General features: G+C 40.8%; 1 protein-coding gene across 2 annotated transcripts in view; it reads right to left on the bottom strand.

Annotated features, from left to right (window-relative positions):
* MAGI3 (membrane associated guanylate kinase, WW and PDZ domain containing 3) overlaps window positions 1–25,788 on the bottom strand; it is a 217,477-nt gene that overhangs the window by 18,372 nt on the left and 173,317 nt on the right. For both annotated transcript variants that reach the window (XM_065404497.1, XM_065404498.1), the window contains exons 11-16: window positions 24,351–24,382; window positions 19,834–19,990; window positions 15,849–15,940; window positions 12,629–12,821; window positions 9,850–10,038; window positions 736–921 (exon numbers count right to left, since the gene is read on the bottom strand). In XM_065404497.1, the coding sequence (XP_065260569.1) occupies window positions 736–921; window positions 9,850–10,038; window positions 12,629–12,821; window positions 15,849–15,940; window positions 19,834–19,990; window positions 24,351–24,382 (849 nt within the window). The remainder of the gene's footprint in view (window positions 1–735; window positions 922–9,849; window positions 10,039–12,628; window positions 12,822–15,848; window positions 15,941–19,833; window positions 19,991–24,350; window positions 24,383–25,788) is intronic.

Raw genomic sequence — 25,788 nt, 5'->3', positions numbered from 1 at the left:
GAGTGCAGTAATTTCTTCCCCCTTCTAAAACTTGAAGGATCAGATCTTTTTCACAGTAAGGGTACGTCTTTACTACCCGCTGGATTGGCGGGTAGCAATCGATCCCCGAACACGCTCCCCGTCGATTCCGGAACTCCACCAGAGCGAGAGGCGGAAGCGGAGTCGACGGGGGAGCCGCAGCCATCGATCCCGCGCCGTGAGGATGGGAGGTAAGTCGATCTAAGATACATCGACTTCAGCTACGCTATTCTCGTAGATGAAGTTGCGTATCTTAGATCAATCCCCCCCCAGAGTAGACCAGCCCTAAGAAGTGCTAGAGCTGGATGGGGAATATTTCCTGTCAGGAACCGTCTCTCTCTCGGATTTCTATGGAGGCATCTCCATACCACAGCATTGATTCTCATAATGCCTGAATCTTGTCTTTTCAATAAAACCATCTCTGCATCTGTCTCCCCCCTCACTCCTCTGCACTTGTGCCCAACTTCCATCAAGCAAATGAAATGAGCTTCACAGTCCGTCACTCACTAGATAGATTATTTTCCTAAAACCTCTGACGTCTTTATAATACCTCCTTTTCAGCTTGTTCACTTAAGAAGATATAAAACCAGACTCTGGGGCTTTGCAGCTATTTTATTACAGAAATACTTGGTGATCATGTGGCAGCACGCCCCACCCTGCAGGCTGTGCCACCATTAGTGTCCGCACTGGGGAAAAATAAGCAGGCATTTTCCTTACCTTCCTCAGCAACGACAGTCAGGGTGACCACGTGGCCTGCATCTTTAATCAGCTGCACTATACTGTCATGGGACAGCTCTATGATTGACTGCCCATTCACGGCTGAGATACGGTCTCCCACTTTCAGCTTCCCACATTGATCGGCTGGGCTCCCTTCAATAACACGCCCGATCTTGTGGGGAATCACTAGGGAACCAAGAAGAGGCACGTCAGCTTTTTCAGCATACATTTTACTTGTTAATAGGCAGCCGCTGTTACTGTTCATTTATATGAAGCACTACAAATGTAAACAATTGCTGTTAACTGTCAAATAAATCAGAGTGGCTCTACCATGGAGTGCTTCCAACTTGAGAGGAACTAGCTATTTATTGCTACTGTGACCTGCACATTTGAATCTGGCTAACAACAGGCAGTAGGTGGGGTTGGTATAGAGAATTCCACACACCGTGCAATACTGGCTGTCTGAGTACTAAGAAGAAGTGGATCTTGTGGTGGTGTTTCATTTTGTTGGCAGCCAAGGTTCATTACCCTTAAATCAGAGCAAGTTAAAATCAAGAGCCTTAGCAAAAAAGGGCATCATATCATTTCACAAAGAGTTTTCTCTCCATTGCGTACATGGAAGGAGGCACTATCAGAGCTAATGACAATAAATCAACCCTGTTACATTGATTTGCAAGACAAACAGGAATGCATGTAAGCCGAGAAATGTTCAGAGGAATGGGAAAAAAAGACTTCCTCTGATCTGCTCTGTGTGGCTAAACCTGTAACTAGATAAAATGGAGAGAAAGATGTAAAGCATTGTTGGTTCCACTTCCAAAGCTGTTACTTGGTGCACCAATCTGGCAGATTACAAGAAACACAACATTACTTATGCATACCCTTCCTTAAAAGAATCTTAAAGTTTGCCATTATGAAACGCAGGTTATCAAGATAAATTTCCTACCATGCCTCCTTCAGTTTATAGCAGTTGTGAAATTATAGGCCAAGTGGCTCCGGATAACCTCCTCGAGGTGGCACAACTGCCAGCCAGGCAGTGGTGGAAGTTGCTACTATCAGTAGGCAACTAACAGTTAATGACTCCCCACTCATTGATTTGTCCTTCTGTGGTTTGTACAGGGTACAGTTTTTATACTAAAACAGAATAGGTCATAAGGGGTCATGTACTGTTAAAATTTGAGTTATAACAAGTTTTTCATCTAAAATAAATTTTACTTGTGCCAATGAATTAAACAAAATAAATATATCAGCTTTGTGGTTTATTTGGGCTACATCAGATGTGCTGAGCAGGATGTCAATCTATACACAGGATATTTGGGCGTTAACTGGAATGTGTTTTTTAGATTCTCCACAATGTGCAAGATGCTATGCAAACAGGAGAGAAGGTATGGTCCCTTATCACCTAAAAGACATACAGACATAAGAGAAGGAAGGGGGGTAACAACATAAGGTATTTGGCAACTGACCAAGTGTTTTAATATCAATGTTAAAAAAATTAGATAGAGGATTCCCCAAGTACTCATGAAAGAGCCACACTCAGCCAGTTAGTGTCTTGCAAACAAACATCGCCATGAAAGGGGGTATTTTAGAGGGATGTGAATGAGGAGAAGGCAGTGGCCCTACAGAGCATCTCAAAGAAAGGTAGTCCATCCATAAATACATGTATAATATATAATAAAATTAATATGGCTAATATAATGTTAGAGCAAATAAAAAATGGAAGTTAAATTGTGAAGGAAGTATGCATTCCTATGGAACACACAGTGTGAAATACCACCCAGTTCTTATATAATGCCTTTGGTTAGTAGATCCATAAGAGCTAGGCATCAAGAAGGCATGGATTAATACGTTGCTGAAGCTGGTATCACCGTGGAGTGGGGAAGAGGGTCACCATGAAAACAGAAAAGAGCAGATGAGTAGGAAAGGGAGAAACTTTACAGGCTCCTAAGGGTGACTATGGGAACCCTACCAGCCCACTGGTACCAAAGAGCATTTGTACCGTTCAGACACCGCTGGAGTCTTGGCCTGACTGATCCTCCTGTTGGCCATGGTCATTCCTAACAAGACTGACCCCAATGTGCCTCTTTCAGGAATGACACATGGGACCAAGCAGTGCCATGGTACGGAGTTCCAGTCTGGGATACATGGGGACAGGTGTGTTCCATTTCCAATTCCCAGGTATCTCTCTGCTCTCGTAGGGAGTGTGCAAAGTCCAAGGTTTACAAACAGCTTTACGCTGCACACTCTCCTAAGAAACTTCCATCTCCACGGTCATTTTCCCTTCATTACAGCTTGCCAGACATCTTCTACATAAACAAGCCAACTATGACAGATCCACTGGAACAACAAAAAAACCCACGCAGCATGCAAAGCCAGCAGAGTGAAGGAAAAATATTAACCAGGCAAAGCCACTAAGAGCCTTCCCCTGGCACATGAGAGCTATTATTATGCCTAAACGAAAACCTTTAAAGGAAGCAGATCACATCTGCATGGAATGAATAAAATCTTATGCATCAGGATTCTCTGAGGCAATTTGTTCTGCCAAATGCAAGAGGCTGGTTTCTTTCTTTCTTGCTTGCTTGCTTGCTTAGAAGTACTGAAGCATCCTTTGGAGGGAGGATGCAAAGAGCCAGCTTGATGCAGCCATGGCAAATCTAGGCGCACAGATTGCTTTTTGACCCTGTGACATGTACAGTACAAATACCTTGCAATACCTAAGTACACTAGGGAAGAAATATGTTGTCTGAAGGTTTTATTTTAACTTTAGAATATGGCTCATGACAGTGGTGCTGGGTGTAGTCAGACAGAATGCAAAGGTGAGCCAGAGAAGTAAAGGTTCTGGACAAAGATTTTTCCTACTTCTGCATTTCTGGGCTTCAAGATGGATCTGCACCCATAACCCCCTGGTGATTTCCATATAGTAAGTTTTAACCAGCCCTCCAGCTCAGCTTATCCAGGCTGCTCACCTCACTGCCACTCTCCTTAATACACTCCTTTAGGGGCCAGAGCAATGGGACTGGGAAAGAGAAGGGGAAGCAGAAAGTAAGGGAGAGGGAGAGTAATTTTAAGGGCCTCATTCACATTAGTCACTTTCCCAGGACCGGACCAAGCAATGGGTTGGGTATAGGAGGGGGCAGAACTAAAAAGCTTCCAACGGGCAGAGGAAAGTTCCACTGGTAGCAAAATATGAGCATCCTTTTCTCAGAAATACAATACTTTTCTTTAGGCATCTCTTTGGCAGAGATCAGCCAGTATCTCTACTCCCCAGCAGCTCCCACAGACTCTACCAACTAGCAAGATCTGTAGTGATGCTAATGGAAAACTGTAGGTTGGTGGTTGATGATCTGTAAGTCAATACAGCAAATTGCACTCAACAGCTCACGTGAGGCCAATGCACCAATAGGAAGCCTACAGAAACCTCAGCCCATTGTGCTGCCTGAGCTACGATACACTGGTGCCAGAGGAACTTCACGTTAAATCAAAGCCCATCTGTCAGTATGCTGCCTTCCCATGCTGCCTTTAATTTACCTGGATCCCTGAAGGTGTAGCAAAGATGGTTCCCCCCTGCATGGATCCTTACAGTCTCTCACAATGGCTCTTGGACCAGCTGCCCATCAAACCCCGCATGTACAGGTCATAATTTGCAGTGCTCGCATTTCTACCTTAGACTGTCACCAAAGATCGACTGGTTCCAGCCATCCCTTTCACTGATGCTCTTCCCGTCACAACTGAAATTTCACCTGAAATCCCTTATGTGCACCCAAAGCCCAGTGGAGGGAGAAGGTGTCTCTGTCCTCTTCCTAACTTCTTTATTGCAATTGCTCTCCCAGGCATGCTTCACTGAAAGGGAACGGATGGTGAATGGAGAGAGAGAGGGGTGCAGAATTACGTACTTAACAAGATTTCAAACTCTGACAGCAAATCTCAAACATTTTCTGACAGTCATTGGAAACCTGACCTTAATTTACCATTCAGGCTTGTAATTAAGGAGCTAGCAAACACGTGTTATTTTCCATAAAGGAGCAGACATTGATGCCTCTCAATTTTTACCGCCATTTAAAGATTTAATTGTATTGTCTTTAATTTCTTCTCCCATTTTTAAGGCCTACATTTTAAATATAAAATATGTAAGAGTTACCCGTGATGAGAAAAAACATCACAGGATTGTAGAGTTACAACTACTGATGAATTATCTTGTGTAAAATATCCCAGTTTTATATCGCAGGGGGTTCATTTTAAGACATTAATAAATGATCTGGAAAAGGGGGTGAGCAGTAAGGTGGTCAAATTTGCAGACGATACAAAATGACTCAAGATCGTTAAGTTCGAAGCGGACTGTGAAGAGTTACAAAGGGATCTCATTAAGCTGAGTGACTGGGCAACAAAATGGCAGATGAAATTCAGTTTTGATAAGTGCAAAGTATAGCTGTCGATTAATCGCAGTTAACTAAAAAAATTAATTGCAATTAAAAATTTAATCTTGATTAATCGCAGTTTTAATCACACTGTTAAACAAAATACCAATCAAAATTTATTAAATATTTTGGATGTTTTTCTACATTTTCAAATATATTGATTTTAGTTACAACACAGAATACAAAGTGTACAGTGCTCAGCTTATATTACTTTTGATTACAAATATTTGCACTGTAAAAATGACAAAAGAAATAGTATTTCAATTTGCCTCATACAAGTACTGTAGTGCAATCTCCTTATCGTGAAAGTGCAACTTACAAAAGTAGATTTTTTTTTTTGCTACATAACTGCACTCAAAAACAAAACAATGTAAAACTTGAGAGTCTACAAGCCCACTCAGTCCTACTTCTTGTTCAGCTAATCGCTAAGAGAAACAAGTTTGTTTACATTTATAGGAATAATACTGCCCACTCCTTATTTACAATATCACTTGAAAGTGAGAACAGGTGTTTGCATAGCACTTTTGTAGCCGGCATTACAAGGTATTTACGTGCCAGATATGCTAAACATTCACATGTCTCTTCATGACGACCCAGCATATGTTGTTTGATTTAAGAACACTTTCACTGCAGATTTGACAAAACACAAAGAAGGTTCCAATATCAGATTTCTAAAAATAGCTACAGCACTCAACCCAAGGTTTAAGAATCTGAAGTGCCTTCCAAAATCTGAGAGGAATGAGGTGCGGAGCATGCTTTCAGAAGTCTTAAAAGAGCAACACTCTGATGCAGAAACTACAGAACCCGAACCACCAAAAAAGAAAATCAATCTTCTGTTCGTGGCATCTGACTGAGTTGATGAAAATGAACATGCGTCGGTCCGCACTGCTTTGGATCGTTATCGAGCAGAATCCGTCATCAGCATGGACACATGTCCTCTGGAATGGTAGTTGAAGCATGAAGGGACATATGAATCTTTAGCACATCCGGCTACAACAATGCAATGCAGACGCCTGTTCTCACTTTCAGGTGACTTTGTAAACAAGAAGCGGGCAGCATTATCTCCCACAAATGTAAAAAAACTTGTTTGTCCGAGTGATTGGCTGAACAAGAAGTAGGACTGAGTGGACTTGCAGGCTCTAGAGTTTTACATTGTTTTATTTTTGAATGCAGGTTTTTTTGTACGTAATTCTACATTTGTAAGTTCAACTTTCTTGATAAAGAGATTGTACTACAGTATTTGTATTAAGTGAATTGAAAAATACTGTTTCTTTTGTTTTTACAGTGCAAAGATTTGTAATAAAAAATAAATATGAAGTGAGAATTGTACACTTTTGATTTCAATTACAACACAGAATACATATATTTGAGCATGTAGAAAACATCCAAAATATTTAAATAAATGGTATTCTATTATTGTTTAAGAGCGTGATTTATCATGATTAATTTTTTTAATCGCTTGACAGCCTTAGTGCAAAGTAATGCACATTCGAAAACATAATCCCAACTACATATACAAAACAATGGGAATCGTGGATAGTTTTCTGCAAACGTCTGCCCAGTGTGCAGTGGCAGTCAAAAAAGCTAACAGAATATGAGGAACCATTAGGAAAGGAATAGCAAATATGACAGAAAATATCACAATGTGACTATGTAAATCCCTGGTTCACCCAGACCTTGAATACTGGATTCAGCTCTGGTGACTTCATCTCAAAAAGAGACAATTAGAATTGGAAAAAGTACAGAGAAGGGCAACAAAAATGATTAGGGGTATGGAACAGCTTCCATCACAGCAGAGATTAAAAAAACTGGGACTATTCCGTTTAGAAAAAAGATAACTAAGGTGGGACATGATAGAGGTCTATACAAACATTAATGGCATGGAGAAATAAATAAGGAAGTGTTATTTACATCTTCTCATAAGACAAGAACTAGGGGTTACCAAATGAAATTAATAGGCAGCAGGTTTAAAATTAACAAAAGGAAGTCTCTCTTTACACAACGCACAGTCAACCTGTGGAACTCCTTGCCAGAGGATGTTGTGAAGGCCAAGACTATAACAGGGTTAAAAAAAGAGCTAGATAAGTTCATGGAGGATAGGTCCAATGGCTATTAGCCAGGATGGGCAGGGACTCGATCCCATGCTCCAAACCTCTGATTGCCAGAAGCTGGGACTCAATGACAGGGCCTGGATCACTGGATGATTCCCTGTTCTGTTCATTCCCTCTGAAGCATCTGGCATTGGCCACTGTCGGAAGACCGGACACCGGGCTAGATGGACCCTTGGTCTGACCCAGTCTGGCCGTTCTGATGTAAGATCTGGCAAAGAGGTTCCAGCATAATGCAATACACTGATATATCAATGTTTTTTATTTACAAGCAGTAAAAACAGCCTGGGACTGCTACCTTAGCACTTCCAATGCTGAAACAGGGATCCAGATATCTTCTGTTTCCCATTTTAAAAAAAACAAAACAAAAACCTACTTCCATTGCAGTTTCAACTAGATGAAAGAATTTCCGGATGGTATTCTGACAAAAATGTTCTAATGATGCAGTATCAGGATTACACAGTAGACTTCTGCTTATTTATTAATAATCATTTTTCTAATATCCTCCAACTTTGACAAGGCAACAGAAAATCAGTCCAAAGTGGTAGTTTTTCATATCGCTAACACAGGGCACATAATCATAGTACAGCATCTTAGAGAGTGACAGCTCCTGCCCCAAGTGTTACTATAGCACATGATTTTATAAAACAGAAGTCAGCATCTCTGAGTACTGAGCTAGTACTGTAGCAATACTCAACTCCACAGCTGTTCACTCTTTCACAACCTTCACTGATACTATGCACTTTGTTTTAAACTTCATTAAAAATGTATTGTTTTAGCCAAGACTTCAAATCATTCTAAGTCAAAATATATATCATGTAAACTCAACAAAATAATGAGAACGATTCTCTTTCAGAGTCACTGCTTTCGTCTGTATTTCTGCTCTTTCATAGTATAATAAACTTAGAGAAATAAAGCAGAGCAAAATGTCAACGTAACTTGTCTGGGCTGGAAGAAAGGGCATCCCTTTGCTCACACACAAACATTCAAGTCATTGTTATAGTAAGTGCTCTGGGATCATTAGGGCAGTTACCGGGAAAGTGATTCACAGCAGGTGACATAAAAGATTTAAGTAAGGTGTTTCAGATCACTGGGGTACAGATACCTGTGTGTCCACATCTCAGGGAGAAAAAACAAGAAAGTAACTTGCTGTGCCCTGGGTAAATCCACTGAGCAGTCCGGCATCCCTTTTGTGTTACAAGGCCCAGCCCGGCTGTAAGCTCTTCATTCTCTATGAACGGAGAACCATACCCATTCCTCCAATTCTCACAAAGGGGAACAATGCCAGCCAACGGCCCTAGTTATAGATTGATCATACCTTTTCATTTTAAAACTGAACTACTCAAAACTTGGCCAAAAGTATCTGAGAAGAGTGTGGAAGCCATCCCATAAAGGTCAACAGTTTGTGAAAGGTAGGCACATCTGTCTATGCAGAGGTGGTGTTAATAACCACTGCCTGGCAAGGCTCTGGGAGTCAGGCAGCCAGGATCACACTCAAAAAAATGTATATGATTATAAAGAATGGGCACTTCTTTTAAATTACTCTAGTGCTAGGGGTCAGAAATCTTTCCGTTAATTAGGGAGAATTTCAGATGCCTCCCTCAAGCAGCTTGTCTCTTATTGCTACTTACAAGATACCTTCTTTATTTTCACGTGGTCCACTCAGCTCTTTATCTTAGCAACTGATCCATCAGACAAATCCACAAGTTAGAACCCTCAGACACGCTACATTGCTTAGGATAATATCTCCAGTTTGTAACATGTCACAAGGCAGATACAGAATGTTCTCCTGACTAATTCCTCCATTGCTTTTTTCGAAATACTGAGGTCTGAGAAAGCCAGAGACTTGAGTAATAAGCTACACACCCTGAATGGATGTCACACGTCTAAGTTTGTAACTATACTTCTATTAGCAAGAGATTTATCCATGCACTAACTACCCAATAGCTGATTTTATCTATTGGGCAATGCTGTACAGAGAGTGTAAAGAGTACGTGTGTGCATATTTGTTCTCTGCATCCAGTGGTGTGGTGGTAAAAAACGTGGGTAAACTAATCTAAACTAAGCTCCATATTCCCCAAATGAGAAGTGGGTAAACTCTGTTTACCTGCATTTACCATTGACTACACCGGTGCATCCATTCCCACACTCATCATAGTCTGACCACCTTATACATTCTGAAAGACATCCAATCACAAGGATACGTTTCTCTCTCTCTTCCCCTGCCCCTGTACTGGTAAGGAGTGATTTCCATCCCCCACTTCAGTTGTTGCACATGCAAAACTTTCTACAAAATGTACAAATGAGAGAAAACATATTCCCTTTTGTGAGTGAGACAGACTTAGCTTTTAGCCACTGAAGTTGTGAACAGTACGACGAGTGAAACGACAGATCACAGCACAGTAGGTGGTTGGACATGGAAAATAAACACCATCCTAGGAAAGAAGGATATCCTGGGAGTCCCCAGCCCTGAATGCTATTGGCAATAACTGCTTGCAGCTTTGGAAGGAGGAACTATGAGTTAAACCAATTAATCTCCCCCGGTCAGGCATCAGTGGAGCAGGTGACACCAACACACAGGAGTCAGCCCTTACCGCCAGGAGGAGGTTTGTTTTTTGAGGTGAGGATGACAAAGCCAAATCCTTCATTCTCTTTCCGCTGTAGCAGGACATCATAGGCTTCTGGGGGCTGTCTGCTTGTGACCTCTACCTGGTTCAGCCGGGGAGATCCATTTTGAGTGGAAATGGGCAGCTGCGACTCCTCCTCTTCTGGCTGTTTCTCGACTACAAACACCACAAAAATAAAGTATAAGGTAGAATCAGTAAGAGTGCTGTGGAGCTGGATAACTACAAGGATAAACATGATCAGATCACTAACAGAATGGAGAAGCACCTCCTTTCCCGCTGGGGGCTTATTAACAAGGCAACTGAAACCAGATGGAATCAGAATACAGGATAGAACCATTTACACTTTGGGCTGAAGTTGCTACAGAGGTTTAAGGATGTTTAATAGGAGAGTTTAATGTTTGCCAACTCCATTCTGCAATACACACTTATAACTCAGAAGGGAACAGTCTGGGTGTGCAGCAGCACAGAGGTAGCGCTCAGTTGCTGAGGCCCTTAATAATGCTAGCCTAACCTTGGTGGTCTCTTCAGGGGCTCTTTTTTGGCAGCACTATTTTCCTGTGTGGTGTAAGCACAAGATCTCTGGCAGAAACCCACCTTAAAACTGGGACTATTGCTATTTCCATTGCAGAGAACCAACTGTTTATTTCAAAAGGTGTACCAATATTTTAAAGGGTAATTCAAATGTTGAAGCCCAGCCTCTTCGATGGAAAACTAACAAAATCCCAGTCTTGAAGCATTGCCTGTGAGGACCATGCCACATCAGGGAATTCAGAGGAAAATAAAGCTGTACAATGAAGGGATTTTTCTTTCTTTCTTTTTAAATTAAATAAAGGAGAAATAAACAGAGACCAGAGGCAGAGTTGGCCCTGATGCAGATGAAGCCATGTAAGCTTTTCAAGATCTCTGAATCAGACTCTCTCTTGCAGGAACATGTTACATTGGCAAAATTACACTGTCAGGGAGGCAATGCAACTTGAGATGCAAAGACAGAAAATTGCTTTTCCTCCGATTAGATTAATCTTTTCTGAGCCTTTAGATGGCCTCTTTCTGTGCTTGGCTCAATCTGCTCTCCTGACACCGTGCTATGATAGGCTGGCAGCAACCACCAGGTACAGCACCAATATAATACATCTGTAGTTACTAGGTAACTCCACCAGAGAGGTCCTTTGGGGCCATCTGCCTGTCCAAAGTCAGGATAAAGGAGGAGGGTTGGGCGTGGGGCTAGCAACTCCACCCCGTACAAAAAAAAAAAAATTAATTTGCTACAGAAACGCCAACAATAGAGATAACAGAGACTTTTAGCCTGGAAAAAGAAGGGCCTTCAACTCGAAGACGCATGACCCTCGGTGGTGAAAGTCATGAGGAAGCCACTAAGCCGATTACCCTTCTTGCAACTAGGAGGATTACCATCGGTACATGGAACGTGAGGACCATGTACGAGTCAAGAAAGACGGCGCAGGTCGCAGCGACGCGACCTTCAGGCTGATAGCATAAAAATGGGCTATACCTGGAACCAGCTAGAGCAAATGGCCCAGGATAGAGGACTCTGGAGATCTGTGGTTGGCGGCCCATACCCCGATTGGGGTGACGGGCATGAGTGAGTGAGAGTTACTAGGTGGATAATACCTAATTAAATACTTTACGTATTTTCGCTTTGAACAAAAAATGAAAGACAGACTTATGAAGTGGCTGCAATCTACATAGAAATACAGTGTGACTGGAGACCCTGCCCCCTTCCGGTTTGGCTGGTTTCTGTGTGGTACCTGGGAGAAACACCATGACAATTTTAACCACTAACACCCCTGTGAGGTAGGTAGAGGATATCCCCATTTTACGGACAGTGACACAGAAGTCACTTGATTTGTCAAAGACTGCACAGTGTGTCAGCGACCAGCCTGGAATTAGAATTTAGGACCTTCTAGGCTCAGACTCATACTTGGCCCACTAGGCCATGCTGCCTACCTTTTGCATGACAGTGAACGAGAAGATGTTATGAAAGTGATACACTTCCTATTTTTTCTCAGTTTATAAGGAATGGTTCTAGTTATCTTGACTGAAAGACCCATGAAAGGCAGTGGGGTTTACTAATGAGAACAGGAGATTGCAAGCCAGGACTCCTGGGTTCTGTTTTCAGTTCTGTCACTGATGTGGTTAGTGACATCTCAGCCGCATGACAACCCTTCTGTACCTCAGTTTCCATATCTGTAAATTCCATTGCCACTGAACTGCCTACAGAATGCTGATCTGACTATAAAATTAATTTCTGCATTTAATTAAATAATGCACTTAAACCTCAGAATGTCGTGTTGTAATGCAGAAAGAAGGTTTGTGTTACTGCCCAGAGTACACAGAGCCATGAGTGGTTTTAATAACTAATGCTTGTAAAGTACTTTCAGATCCTCCAATGAAAAGCACTATAGAACAAGAGAGCATCACTATTACAGTGCTTTCCAGAGCCGCAGCGCAAATGGGTGCCCCCTTTTTTATCCCATTCTCTTCCCTCCAAGAACATCTGCTTGATACAATTTTGTGTCACCCCATTCATCCAGAAGTGGAGCTGACCCCCTGAGTTCACATCATTCCTGATGTACTAGTAGTTCTGTTACTGTACCGCTTTATATCATCTGATTATGGCCGTCGAAACATTCCTTTACACTAAGTCCAGGAACAAGGGCTCCAATGGCCATGCTACCAGACTCTGGCAAACCTAGTGGGACTGGGTTTAGTCTGGACACCTGGCACATACCGCCAAAGAAGATCTTCCTCCGGACAGTGAGCAGCACCTGGCCATTCCGCGCAGCACCGGTCATCAAGTCCAGGACCTGTTTGTGGGATTTCCCTTTGATAGAGATTCCGTCAATGCACATCAGCTCATCAGCAGCTCGGAGTCGGCCGTCTTTCTCTGCTGCTCCCAGTGGGATGATGGCCCCAATATAGATCTGTCAACAGAGTGTAATCATTGGTTCTGGGGTGTAGAATGTACAGAATATGTAATGTTTGAATCCCCAGATAAAGAGGGACTTGTTGCAGGGTTTCCTTTAAAAAAATTATTTTCCCCACCTAAATCTAGCAGAAATTCATGCTACAGAAGCCATACTAGACTGACCTCATTTGCATGTGTAGAAATGAGCAAACCGTGACAGTCCCAGCTTCCTGACGTTCAAACTTAATGCTCATCTTATTTTAAGGTTTGTTTTTATTACTGTCATGTATTATTCATGAATTCCTATTAACTGAAGGGTCACCACCTCATGAGTAGGTTAAGCTCTGTATTTGTACACTTACATGTTTGTCTTGCTGTTTTAGTGTATTCATGTGTTATTTATATATTTGTTCTGTGCATCAAAAATTACTCAAAATTATTGAAAAGAAATGCCTGTGTCACTCAATCAACACAACAAAGACACATTATCATTACTGAGACCTGCAAGGTGACTCCAGTGTAGAATTTAAAGTTCAGCAAAGAGCCTAAGAGCACAGCTGCTCAGAAATTGCCACTCAAAATCTGCAATGTGCAAGTATTGGTGATCACAGCATGAATTCAAACAGCTGCAGCCCTCACCCCCCTTTGGCCTGCACCTTTCCTCCCAAGAAAACACCAGCTAAATGATAGAGACAGGAGCACGAAACCTGTAGTAGTTTTATATGCTAGAAAAAAAGTTCAGTTTAAGTGAAAGATTAAAAACAATTATGTCCAGCATGTGTCCAAGGTTAAGCAGCAAGAACATGTTCATTCCAAAAACCCATCTTCACATTGCACTCAGGGCACTGCTATGACTATTACCAACACAGCTATAGTTGCTATAGCAACAAAACAGTAGAATACAATAAAAAAACCCTAAAATTGCTTATTATTTCCTCTAGAAAAAGCACTCTGTTCTTCCTTTCCTTTAAATGCAAGTCAGAAAACAAACTGGCATTGGATCTCAGATGTGAATGGAGAATGCATTTTAATTACATATGAGAGGACATGCTATCTAGCAGTGTCTCTATCCCAAAAGCTTGAGCACCTTTGAAGGTTGGCAGGAGAGGAGCAGTCACTGCCATATGGTCAGGGACAGAGTCCTACTTTTCTGGGTGAAGCTGTGCTTTGGCAAGTAAGAAACAGGGCAGAATTTCCTAAAGCCAGGCATAGCATGAATAGGGACTCCGGGAATTTCCATTCATGTCTTTGCCTATCTGCCTCCATCCTCCTCTCTGAAGCAGAGACTGCCTCCTGAGTCAAATTGTATGACAGCTCTCCAGAGTGAAGCCAAAAAACTTCACTGATTGGTGACCTAAAACCATATCTGAACTCCAATCTCTAGAAGCGAAAGACTTACAAAAACTATTTAAAAAAAGATTTATTATAATTTTCTTCTTTCTTCCTTCCCTTCTGCAGCATAATAATGCAACAAGTCGGTAACAAAGCTGGAGGTGATTTTTCTGGGGTAGCCAGAAAGCCCTCTCCACTTGTTTATTTCCCAGTTAAATTGACACGCATGTTGTACTGAGCATTACCAGCATGCATTGGTGCCAAGTCCATTAATATGATTAGGTGCTATAACGTGCAAAGGTTTGGTGCCAACCCCATCTTTGAGAGCATTCTCAGGACAGAACAATTATGGTATAAAGGCTCGATGGAGAACTGCTGCCGCCAAGAAAGATTCTAGACAAACAGAAAGTGACAGAGCCTGGGGGGACTGAAATCAACCATGAAGAGGAAAGGGAAGAAAGGTAATAAACCATTTTATCTTCTTCCATTGGATTTTAATGGGACTGGAGTTAAATCACTGTTTAGCCAGAACGGTTTCTTTTTTTTAAATCTCGTCTAACACAACACATCAAAAAGCTCCACACTCAACTTGTTTCATTAACTACTGCTATAGGTCCTCACTGCAGTCACTCATTAGCATTCTATTGAGAACCAGGCCACATTCAGATATCCCTGGACAGACGCAGTGCACGTTTGCTCTACCAGGATGAACAAGTTAAGTGCCAAAACATGCAGATAAGGGTTTTCCCCCCAGATCTAATCTAAACCACAACTTTTTAATGGGCTTGTCACTGAGGCCCTTCTCTCTCCATCAAGACACAAGTGTTGCTATGGAGGAGTATCCCAGTGATGCTTGCAGAAATCCAACAATTGCTCACTTTGGCAAAGGACTCTGCTGATCACTGAATACAAGATAACTAAACCAGCCTGCCCAATTCGTTTACTCTTTTTACCTGTCGAAGCTTTAGCTCAACATCTGACTGCTGAAGTATTTCTGTTCAAGTTCTTTCACTGCTAGAACACGGGGCTATCTCCCTCTGCAGGAATTTGGGGTAATGTATTTCTCTCCTTCCATGTGACAAATTAACCTGAGTTGCCACCTCAATTTGTGGAAGACCATTCCCAAGCTGATGAGCTCCCCACTCACGCCAACCTCTGTAAATTTGGCCCAGGTTGTGTTTGAATACTGAGCGACAGTAGGGTCTTCACAGCTTTCATGGCGAGTGACCAAATGGAATTTTGCCCCAAGTTTCCCCTGCCAACTAAAGGTCATTAGGGCTCAACTAAATAAGTCATGTTTGTAGATCCTCCCATAACACCAAGCCCCATTTTCCCAGTTTGTCGATTGGTGTGAACTTGTACTATGAACATTATTTCTCTAAAGCTTAAAGACAGAGCCAAATGTCTTTGCCTTCCGTTCTCGATTATCTACTGCCCACTTGCAACCAAATTTGCAGCAACTTAGCTCTGAAAGCATTTTGAGAAAGCCAACTTGAACCAGGAGTGAAGCAGTATAAAAACAAACTGCATCTGTTTAAGCTGAATATGATATCGACATACAGTATAGCTGTTTATGGTGAAGATGGAAATAAAGTTTATCCACTTAACTCAACATGGGGAAAAAAATGAAAATGATCGCGTGAAGGAAACATTACAAGAGCTACAGCATAAGCTCCTGAAGTCCAGGTAACAGATAACTTAATTCACTTACTGACTGGTCTGGTCCATCCCCTCCGAGCACGCGGAAGCCAAACCCAGACTCCTGTTTTCGCAGGAAAACATCCAAATCCTTTGTGTTTGGAGCTAGTTAAGACAAATATGATAAGTTACATTTGATTATTGGAGAGAAGATTAAAATGTGTTAACATTTTTCTTTAATCAACACATTTGTGCAACCAGTTATAAGCTTGTAGTTTTCCATTGACAAAACAGAGTGGTCAGATTGTTTTAGTAAGGAACATCACCAATTCCTCAGTGATGTTATCTTCCTAGCATGTGGAGTGATGAGCCTGTCCAGAAACAGCTGCAGATGTCTTTCACTCTAACATCATTTCACAGGGACCAAAACACCTCCTACCATTATGTTTGTATGGGTTGGGATTAAGGTGCAGTCTATAATCGCTACAAATAGGGCCAATTTCACAACGCTGAAAACAATCATGAGCCAAATCAGTGGGGAGGAAGAATTTAACTAGAAAAGTGAATGGTAATTGGGAATCATTTAAGAACACCTCACTGAGGAAGAAGGCCATGCTGGTTAAAAAGCTAACCTTGTTTAGAGGGGAAATGAAGGCAACTATAAAAAATAAAATATATAAAAAAAAAATGGAAGAAAGGGGAAGTTGATAGTAATGAATATAAATAAGAAGTTAGGAACTGTAGAAAATTGACAAGTGAAGCAAAGGGACACACGGATCTATGGCCAGCAGAGTAAAAGATGATAAGAAGGAGTTTTTAAAATACATTAGGAACAAAAATAATCCTGATAATGGTATTGGTCCAGTACTAGATGAAAATGGTAGATTATCGAAAATAATGCAGAAAAGGCAGAAGTGTTCAGTACATAGTTTTGATCAGTATTTGGGGGAAAAAACAGATTATACACACTATTCTTATGGTGATGACAAAACACTTTCCATTCCACTAGTATCTCTGGAGGATGTCAAACAGAAGCTGCAGAAGTAAGACATTTTTAAATCAGCAGGTCTAGATTACTTGAGAGTTTTAAAAGAGCTCGCTTATAAGCTCGCTGGACCGTTAATGTTGATTTTCAATAAGTCTGAGGAAGTTTCTGAGGACTATAAATAAGCTAATATTGTGCCAATTTTTAAAAAGGGATGACTCTGGTAGTTATGGGCCGGTCCACTGGACCTCGATCCCTGGCAAGATAATAGAGTGGCTGATCCTGGATTCGATTAATGAAGAATTAAAGGAGGGTAATATGATTAATGCAAATCAACATGGGTTTATGAAAAATGGATCCTGTCAAATTAACTTGATATCTTCTTTTGATAAAATAAGTTTGGTTGATAACGATAATAGTGTTGACATAATGTACTTCGACTTGGTACTGTATGACATTTCGATTAAAAAAACTAGAGTGATATGAAATTAACATGGCACACTTTAAATGGATTAAAAACTGGCTAACTGACAGGTCTCAAAGTGTAACTCTAAATGGGGAATCATTATTGAGTGGGTGTGCTTCCAATGAGATTCCGTAGGTATTGACTCTATGCTAGTTCACATTTTTATCAATGACTTTGAAGAAAATATAAAATCATCACTGATAAAGTTTGCAGATAACACAAACGTTGGGAGAATGAAGAGGACAAGTCACTGATTTACAAGCAAGCAATATATATGTATTAGTACAGCTAAATATAAATGTATACATGTAGGAACAAAGAATGTAGGCCATACTTCCAGGATGGGGGACTTTAACCTGGGAAGCAGTGACTCTGAAAAATATTTGGGGGTTGTGGCAGATAATCAACTGAACATGAGCTCCCAGTGTGACGCTGTAGTCAAAAGGGCTAATGCGATTCTGGGATACATAAACAGGAGAATCTTGAGTAGGAGTGGAGAGGTTGTGCTACCTCCAAATCTGGCACTCATGCAACCACTGCTGGTACACTGTGTCCAATTCTGGTGCCCACAATTCAGGAAGGATGTTGATAAATTGGAGAGGGGTCAGAGAAGAGCCATGAGAATGGTTGAAGGATTAGAAAAACTGCCTTATAGTGATAGACTCAAAGGGCTCAATCTATTTAGCTTACCAAAGAGAAGGTTAAGGGGTGACTTGAGTACAGTTGGTAAGTGTCTACATGGGAAACAGATATTTAATAATGAGCTCTTCAATCTAGTAGAGAAAGGTATAACATGATCCAATGGCTAAAAGTTGAATCGAGACAAATTCAGACTAGAAATAAGGCACAAACTTTTAATGGTGAGAGTAATTAATGATTGGAACAATTTACCAAGGGTTGCAGTGAATTTTTCGTAACTGAAAATTGTTACATCAAGATTGGATATTTTTCTACAAGATCTGCTCTAGGAATTACTTTGGAAAAGTTCTATGACCGGTGTTATACAGGAGGTCAGAATAGGGTCACAATCATCCCTTCTGGCTTTGGAATCTATCAATCTACAGTTCATCTCAGACAGGACCATATTTGACAAACAATTGAACTATCTAGTTTACTTCGGCTGCTTAGAATTAGAACATCTTCCAATTTGGCAAGAGCTCCTCAAAAATATTACAAGATATGGTGCAGCAAAAATAGTGCGAGTTCCACCTCTCATCATTTCAAATACACGAAGATATGACTTCATATATGACTTGATATACAAATTTCCTATCATACTTTCCAATCAAGTTTTACTAACTAACTCACTCTCAATATGTTAAATTATGCATTTGCCTCCAGTTTGTTTAGTTTGACTTTTGTTTTTGCTCTGCCCTATAGCTGTTGCTATCTATGGTTCAATTGTTAAACAGGACACTTTTTTTTGAGTAACTAGAAATTGTAGTTTCATTATGTAATAAGTGCGTATAAGCCTGTCTATAGCCAAAGTAAATTCAAATTTCAATGAAGCATTTCTTAAGAAGTGTCTTACAAGGTATCTTTGCAGGGATGGTACTATCCAATTATCAAAGCTCATGTTTGCAAAATGATAAAAAAGTGCTGATAGGGAAAATGGAAATTAAATAGTAATAAAATGTTGAAGACAGTTATGTAATATTAATTAGGTCAATGTCAGAGAACCTGACTGCTGATTTCCTATTTCATGTATGAAACTTATTGCTGGGTAATAAGTGTTACTGAGGGAAAACGTTAAGGTTAATTTTCTCTCGAGTCAGATGTACTGAAATGAATAGAAAAGAAGCAGCTGCTTCTTGGGGTCCCAGGTTAAGATAAAGTCCAGATGTGCCGTACTCCAGGCCACCAGCTTAGGAAAATGAACATGTGTTTGCTTTTCCCGGGCCTGCAAAGCTTTCGCTTTATCCAGAACCAACCTTTTACACAAACAACGCAAATCTAATTAAGAGCATATTGACAGCAGTTCTGTGAAGTGCTATAGAATTAAATGTATGGCTGAAACACCGCACTGGGGAGCATGTTTGTTTACAGTGGGAAATTCACAGGCAACAAGCCCTTTGTGACTTTGATGACACTGCTATGCTTTATTTGTAGTTATGTAACTTATTTTCATGTTGCAGCCCATCTGCTGACACTGTATCCCCCTTATTTACTATAAAACATATTCTTGACTGGTCATTTATGGGGCTACTTTAATCCCTACGATCTCACCCAGGAGTGTATTTATTTTATATGGCATGTTTGGCATGCCAAATGGCTTTGGTTTATCCAGTGTATACTATTACATTTAAAATCATAGCTAGGCAGCAGTTCTGTATCTGCACCTGTTCTCATGCACTATTTGTAAATCTTTGCTAGTAAACAGACTATGCTATCCACACAAAACAGACGGACTGCTGAGCTGTGATTTCCAATGGAATCATTAGCTAGGATATAATCACAGAAACGACTATGGTCATTTTACTTCCTCATATTCTTTCTAAATATGCCCTGAGGGGCACGAAGTTTAAAGACTTGTGTACATGAAGGAAATACAGAACACATCCTGTTGTGCTAGAGCATATTCCCAGCATAAGAGGTCTGTGTACTTACGCTTGTCTTCAAATATTGTCTTAGACTTCAGATAGACTTCTGAAGGGTCTAGTTTTGGAGAACCTGACCTCACAGCAGCAGGTGGGAATGGCATAGGCTGTGGAATGGAATCACTGATCGCCTCTAAGCTTCCTGAATTCTCCTGCTTATCTGCTTTCTGAAACAACAACAAAAGCAGAGAAAGAAGAGTACGTTAAGTTCAAAATTATCAATAAACTGGCTTAAACAGGTGAGAAAAAACAGTAAAATAGTAAACTTGTAATGCATGGCACGCAACTGCATAATCTACTCCAGTTCAACCCAGCTTCTCCCAGTAAGATATGGGCTTCCTACACAGTATGCTTCTGTTCAGCCTGTTCAAAACTTGAAAAAACGACAACTCTTCTACTGGAGAATGGGCCTGGAAACAATGTGTGTGAAGTGGCTCATGCCCAGAGTGTGAGCAAGTGTATGTAATTTCCCATGTACACTGCCTGTATTGTAACTCTTCTTGTGTCAAGTCTTATTTGGTATACACAACTGAAAAGGACTCAACATATACAGAGTACAAGGCTTTTATTTTTCTCCCTTTACTTGGTAATAAGGTTGTGGATCTCAGAGATCATCTTTTAGGCTGGCATTTCCCAAACTCTGGTCTGCATAACACTGCAGGTGGGCTGCAGATTGCTGGCTGGTCACAAGGTGCTGGTTCTCCTAATTCCAAGATGCCAAATTGCATCAGAAAGCTAAAAATACATTAAGTTCTTCTCCAGTGTCAGTTTTCCATGTATGTATTTGCTGCATTTATCATAGGAATATTATGCAATCATGAATTGTTGAAGAGGTAACTATGCAATTGTGAACAGGAAAGGTGGTGAACAGAAGACACAATTAAAATGCGTTCCATGCTATGAAAAAGTTTGAGTCCATGGCCTAAATTGCCCCAGTCAGTCAGCTTATATTACTCTTACTACAAACTTCTTTAAGTGGTCCTTGAACATAACTGCTGATCGATTGATTTCAGTGTGAAATGCAGGGAGATGTGTCTATAAAAAGACAATCTTCTTCCAGAAAGTCACTGAACTATGTTAATTTCATTTGTTCCAGCTGAAGGTGGAAAACATCAAGTATTCTCTTCTAGGTTAATTTGGCATCCACAACTGAAAATAGTTTGAGTATCTATCCTGAAATCTTGCCCCTGTCAAGCAGGTGCTGATCTCTGATCAGTGTACAGATGGACAGTATAGAGGTAAGGAGTGCTGCAGCTGCTTACCTTCTGCAAGATAATGGCAACTGAGCACTTTCTACAATAACTCAGTCAAACCAGAAAGCAAGGAATTAGTGCCCATGAAAAAGCATGAACTCTCAACCATTTTCTCTGATGATCAGTATCAGGTTTTCAAAAGAAATGGATCTGTTTAGCACATCTAACTTTTGTAATGAATTGGAATTGACCAAACTGCAGTAGTCAAACAAACCCACAGAGTGGTATGTTGAAGCACTTTTTCTGAACAGCTGAGCTATGAAGTTGCAGTGGAGAAAACAAGTATCTACCTATTTTCTAGAAGCTGAATCCTGAAAGAACCCTGAGATACAGCAGGAAACCAAGGGATAAGTTTAAGGTTTCAGTGTTGATTTTCTGATGTCTTATTACTTGTCGCTCATAGTCTCTGCTAAATCAGTGCTCCCAGTTTCATCCATTTGCTGCACCATGGAAGTTTTTAAATCTAGAGCCCTATTCTAGTTTCTATGCAGAAGCTCAGTATAGGTTAGCGCAGAACTGAGGTTTTGTTTTTGCATGCAAGCCAGGTTCTGCTAGTTTGCTTCTCTAAAAAGTCCTGTAAACAAACTCTTCATCCTCTGACGGAAATCTCCCTGAAGAAGAGGGAAAATATTCAGGAGGAATTAAACAAAGTTAAGAAAATTTAAAAACTCAGAATTCCTCCCTTAGATAGGATAGCAGGAAAGACTCATCACAACACTACAGGTAGAAGTGACATTACAGCCATCTCCGTGGTTTCAAATCCTTAATTCCAAAGGTTGATATAGCAAGATGACTTTAAATGTTTGCTGTAGGCTGAAATCCAACCTGAAAAGTCTCAGTGTGGCAGTGCATGTGTGTGTTTAATATAAACAAAGTTAGATTAGATTCAGGTCTGCCCTTTTGAGAGCAGAAGAAAATCCCCCACAGGGTTCAATAGTTTGAGACTTTTTACATGTTTATAGACATAAGACCTTGGCCTTTTTTAACTGAACTAGCTCATGATGTGAATTAATGCCACTGAGCATTGGGTTTCGTTCAGGGAAACTGCTACTGCACATGCACTGTAATGTTATTTCTCAAGTATTTTTAGCATGTGTGCACATAGGGCATTGAATTATGACTGGTAGGTGTTTTTATATTGCAAAGTTTTTATTCGGGGAATGTCTTTTTAGCAGCTATGTTTCTGCTTAGGAATTAAATTAGCAATTTTTTGCAGGTTATACTGTTTTAAATGTGTAGAGCTGACACACTCATGTTATCTCCACAGTTAACTGTCAGCAACAGCCTTGGCTTCAGGTTAGAAATGAATTAATGTATTTGCACAGTGCAGCGATGGTTGAGAAAGAATTTACTTCTATACCATGGGAATGGAGGTTTTGTTAAAATGCAGTGAACTGCAATGCACAAGAATTCTTCTTGCCGAAATGACAATTCCTGAAAGGCTCCCCCCCCACACATCAGAAGGGCATATATGGGCTCTAATGAACCCCATGCTGAAAAGCAGTCTCTTCCACAACATAACAGATTCCTATTAACAACCTTTATTCTTTGACCTCCAGTGTATTTCATTAAGCCAAAGGCTGTACAATTTTCTTTCCACCAGATCCTATTTAAATCAAAGATATTCCTAGTGGACCAATCTTTTCCAACAATGAATATCAGAAATACAGACACCTTGATGACTCTGGGAAAATATAAATTGCCCATTCAAACACAAAAGGAAATGGTGATAAACTAGGCACTCAAGCGGGGAACACTGAAGTTTATTTTTGGAGGTTTCTCATAAAACAAAACATAAAATTCTCCCAAGAAAGTAAAATGCAAACTTCTAAAGGAAAATTTGAATACATGGTGCAGGCAATTAGCAAGAGAAAAATGAAACATTATGTGTTGTTTTCCCTTCAACAGCCATCCTGACAGCCTTTACATAGGGAAATTAATTTGCGTCAGGCAACAAAGCTTTGATAATGAATAATCACTGCAGACTCCTAAAAGGAGATCAGGATGAGGGTGAGAGAGCAGGTTGTGAAAATGGGATAAAGTAAGCACATGGGAAGATGTTAAACTATGGGTTTACTTATTTAAAAAAAAAAAAACATGTTTTCAGGTGCGGTGCAAGTATCCGAGTCTGGGAACATGAAGACATTGGAGTTACAATGCGGTGTTTACCTACAGACCACCAATGCTACATGCAGCCTCACAATCAAGCTCTTTGAACCTTTTTTTGTTCTTCCCCGCAACACTAATCCTGGAAATGATTCCTACTCTGATAGTGAGAGATAACTGATCCCACTTCTCCTTTAAGTGACGTAGATTCTTTAGACGAAGGTCACAGATGTGCTCAAGGCTCAGGGCCGGCTCCAGGCACCAGCTTAACAAGCAGGTGCTTGGGGCGGCCAAGGGAGAGGGGCGGCACCTGCGGCAATTCGGGGGCGGCAGGTCCCTCACTCCCTTTAGGAGCGAAGGACCTGCTGCTGAACTGCTGCCGCCGATCCTGGCTTCCCCCCCCCCCCAATTGCCGCCGCCGATCGCGGCTTTTTTTTTTTATTATTATTATTTTTTGCTTGGGGCGGCAGAAATGCTGGAGCCAGCCCTGTCAAGGCTGCTTTGTTTTCTATGTTGTCTAACAATATAAAACACCCTACATTTTCAAGGGAAGAAAGCAGAACCCACAACAATCAAGTTATTTGAGTTCCTAGCTAGACAGGACACACAAAGGCAGCTTCCTTCTCTCTCCCCACTAACAATCACTGTCAATGAAACGAGGATCCGTTTCATGTATCTGATGTGATGTGCATAATAATCTATGATCCTTAAGAACTGATCTTACTTATTCCCATGAGGTTGAGGGTAAATATAGAGAATTTCACCAGATACACTGGAGATCTGTTTGTGGCTAAATAGCATTTTGAAAAAATTATCCTTATAGAGATAACAAGCAGAACCTCCATCCAAACAAGCAGAAAAAAAAATTAACAGCAGTCTGTAACTGGATGACTAAAAACCACAGACAGCCTGGCATAGCCTGTAGGAGCCCCCTGCATCTTGTATAAATGGTCCAGAGATCACAGATGTGTTTATTGTAGCGCACTCCATGCCTGTCTGGCAGTCAGAGGACACCTGTGCCTGAACACACAGAAGAACTCAGGGATCAGTAAGTTAGTTAACAGGCTGCCATGGAGACCCATGAATCTGTTAATTTGTGCCTGAAAATCAAGTCTGTCCATCAGCACTAAACAATAAATATAATCATCTGGATAACTTCAATACTCACCACTTTGGCAGTTTTAGCAGGTGAGGGGGGACCTAAAGAGAAAAAAGGAAAATATCTGACTATAAGAAGCAACTTTAATGATTAAAAACCCACTATTTTACATTGAACAGAGCCAATATGCTCAGCTCTTAATTCTTGGCTTGCAAACTGATCACTGTTCATTCACTCCCCTTGTGAAGGCATAAGGTTTGCTATATGTTCTATGATTCTTTTAAAATTCTAAGTGAATATTTACTTGGCCAACAATATTGCCTAGCAGAGGTCCCTTAAATGGCAACTAACAAACAACACACATTTCTCATGCTGCCAGGGCCTGTGGTTTGAAGATACATACTCCAATTAATGTGCTGAGGTAAGTTAATGAGTTTGGCTGGTAGAACACTATTTACTACCAAGGAAATCTGATTTTTCCCCTCATTGCTAGTCAAACTGGAAATGGTAACACTTACATAGTGAAGACTTTGGTGTCTTTGCAAATGCTAGGCATGTTTTTGAGGTGGTTTTCCTGAGGCTGGAAGAAGAGCCTGCAAGGGGCTCTGAGGGTCAGATCTCACCTTGCAAACAAGTTTCTACAATACAGGTCATCACTGACAAGGCTCTGTTGTGCTTCCCACAGGGCCAACAATGCTGAATCCCTGGAAGCTTTCTAGATGGAGATATATTAACAAAGAGGAGATGTCAATGTGACAGTTGGCTTGTTCTTACAGGCTCTGACCCAAAAACTATTGAAGTCAATGGGAATCCCTTTATTTGTTTACTGGGCTGTGGATCAGGCCCTTGCCTATTCTGCTTTACCCATCACATTAATATGAGTTAGGCAAATGTGTTATTTGTCTCTCTACTTCTAGTGTTTTGTTTGAGCAGTTGGCAGATATGGTTATAGTCAATAGTACTCATGGTCTATTCAGGGTGCTGAGGGTAAAGGGGGGCCTTCAGGATTGGTGACTAAAATGACGACACCAGCACAGTCCGCTCTCTCAGCACAGTGTCCTTCTTGCCTTTATAAATGTTCCATGAGCACTAGTCAGCATGGAAGAAGCTATAGCTAAACTGAATTCTGCCCTCCCAGCATGCAGAAATGAATGTTAGACTTGATTTCTGTCTCTCAGCAGAAAAAAATGTCGCTTTATGCTGGTCTCCAGCACACTATCCACAGAGTATTAATAGATAGTCAGCCTATACCTTACAGTAAGCCATAGAGGGGAAGTGAATGTTGTGTTTGTTTAGTCAGGAAAAGCAAATCAGATCAATCAGCACTTTTCCTCTGAGTGGAGTGCTGAAATCTCTACAACATAGCAAGATGGGCATAAACAATGGTACAGTAATGATATTTTACTATGGTTTATCTGCCCCACTGAAAGGTGCTGTCAGGGTGTCCAGAGAAGAAGAGAGAAACAAAAGAGTGAACAAGATAAAAGTTTCTCAAGATAAAAGAAAA

The sequence above is a fragment of the Emys orbicularis genome, chromosome 4, assembly GCF_028017835.1.
Source record: "Emys orbicularis isolate rEmyOrb1 chromosome 4, rEmyOrb1.hap1, whole genome shotgun sequence".
Classification (NCBI taxonomy): domain Eukaryota; kingdom Metazoa; phylum Chordata; order Testudines; family Emydidae; genus Emys; species Emys orbicularis.
This window is presented reverse-complemented; position numbering and strand designations above follow the sequence as displayed.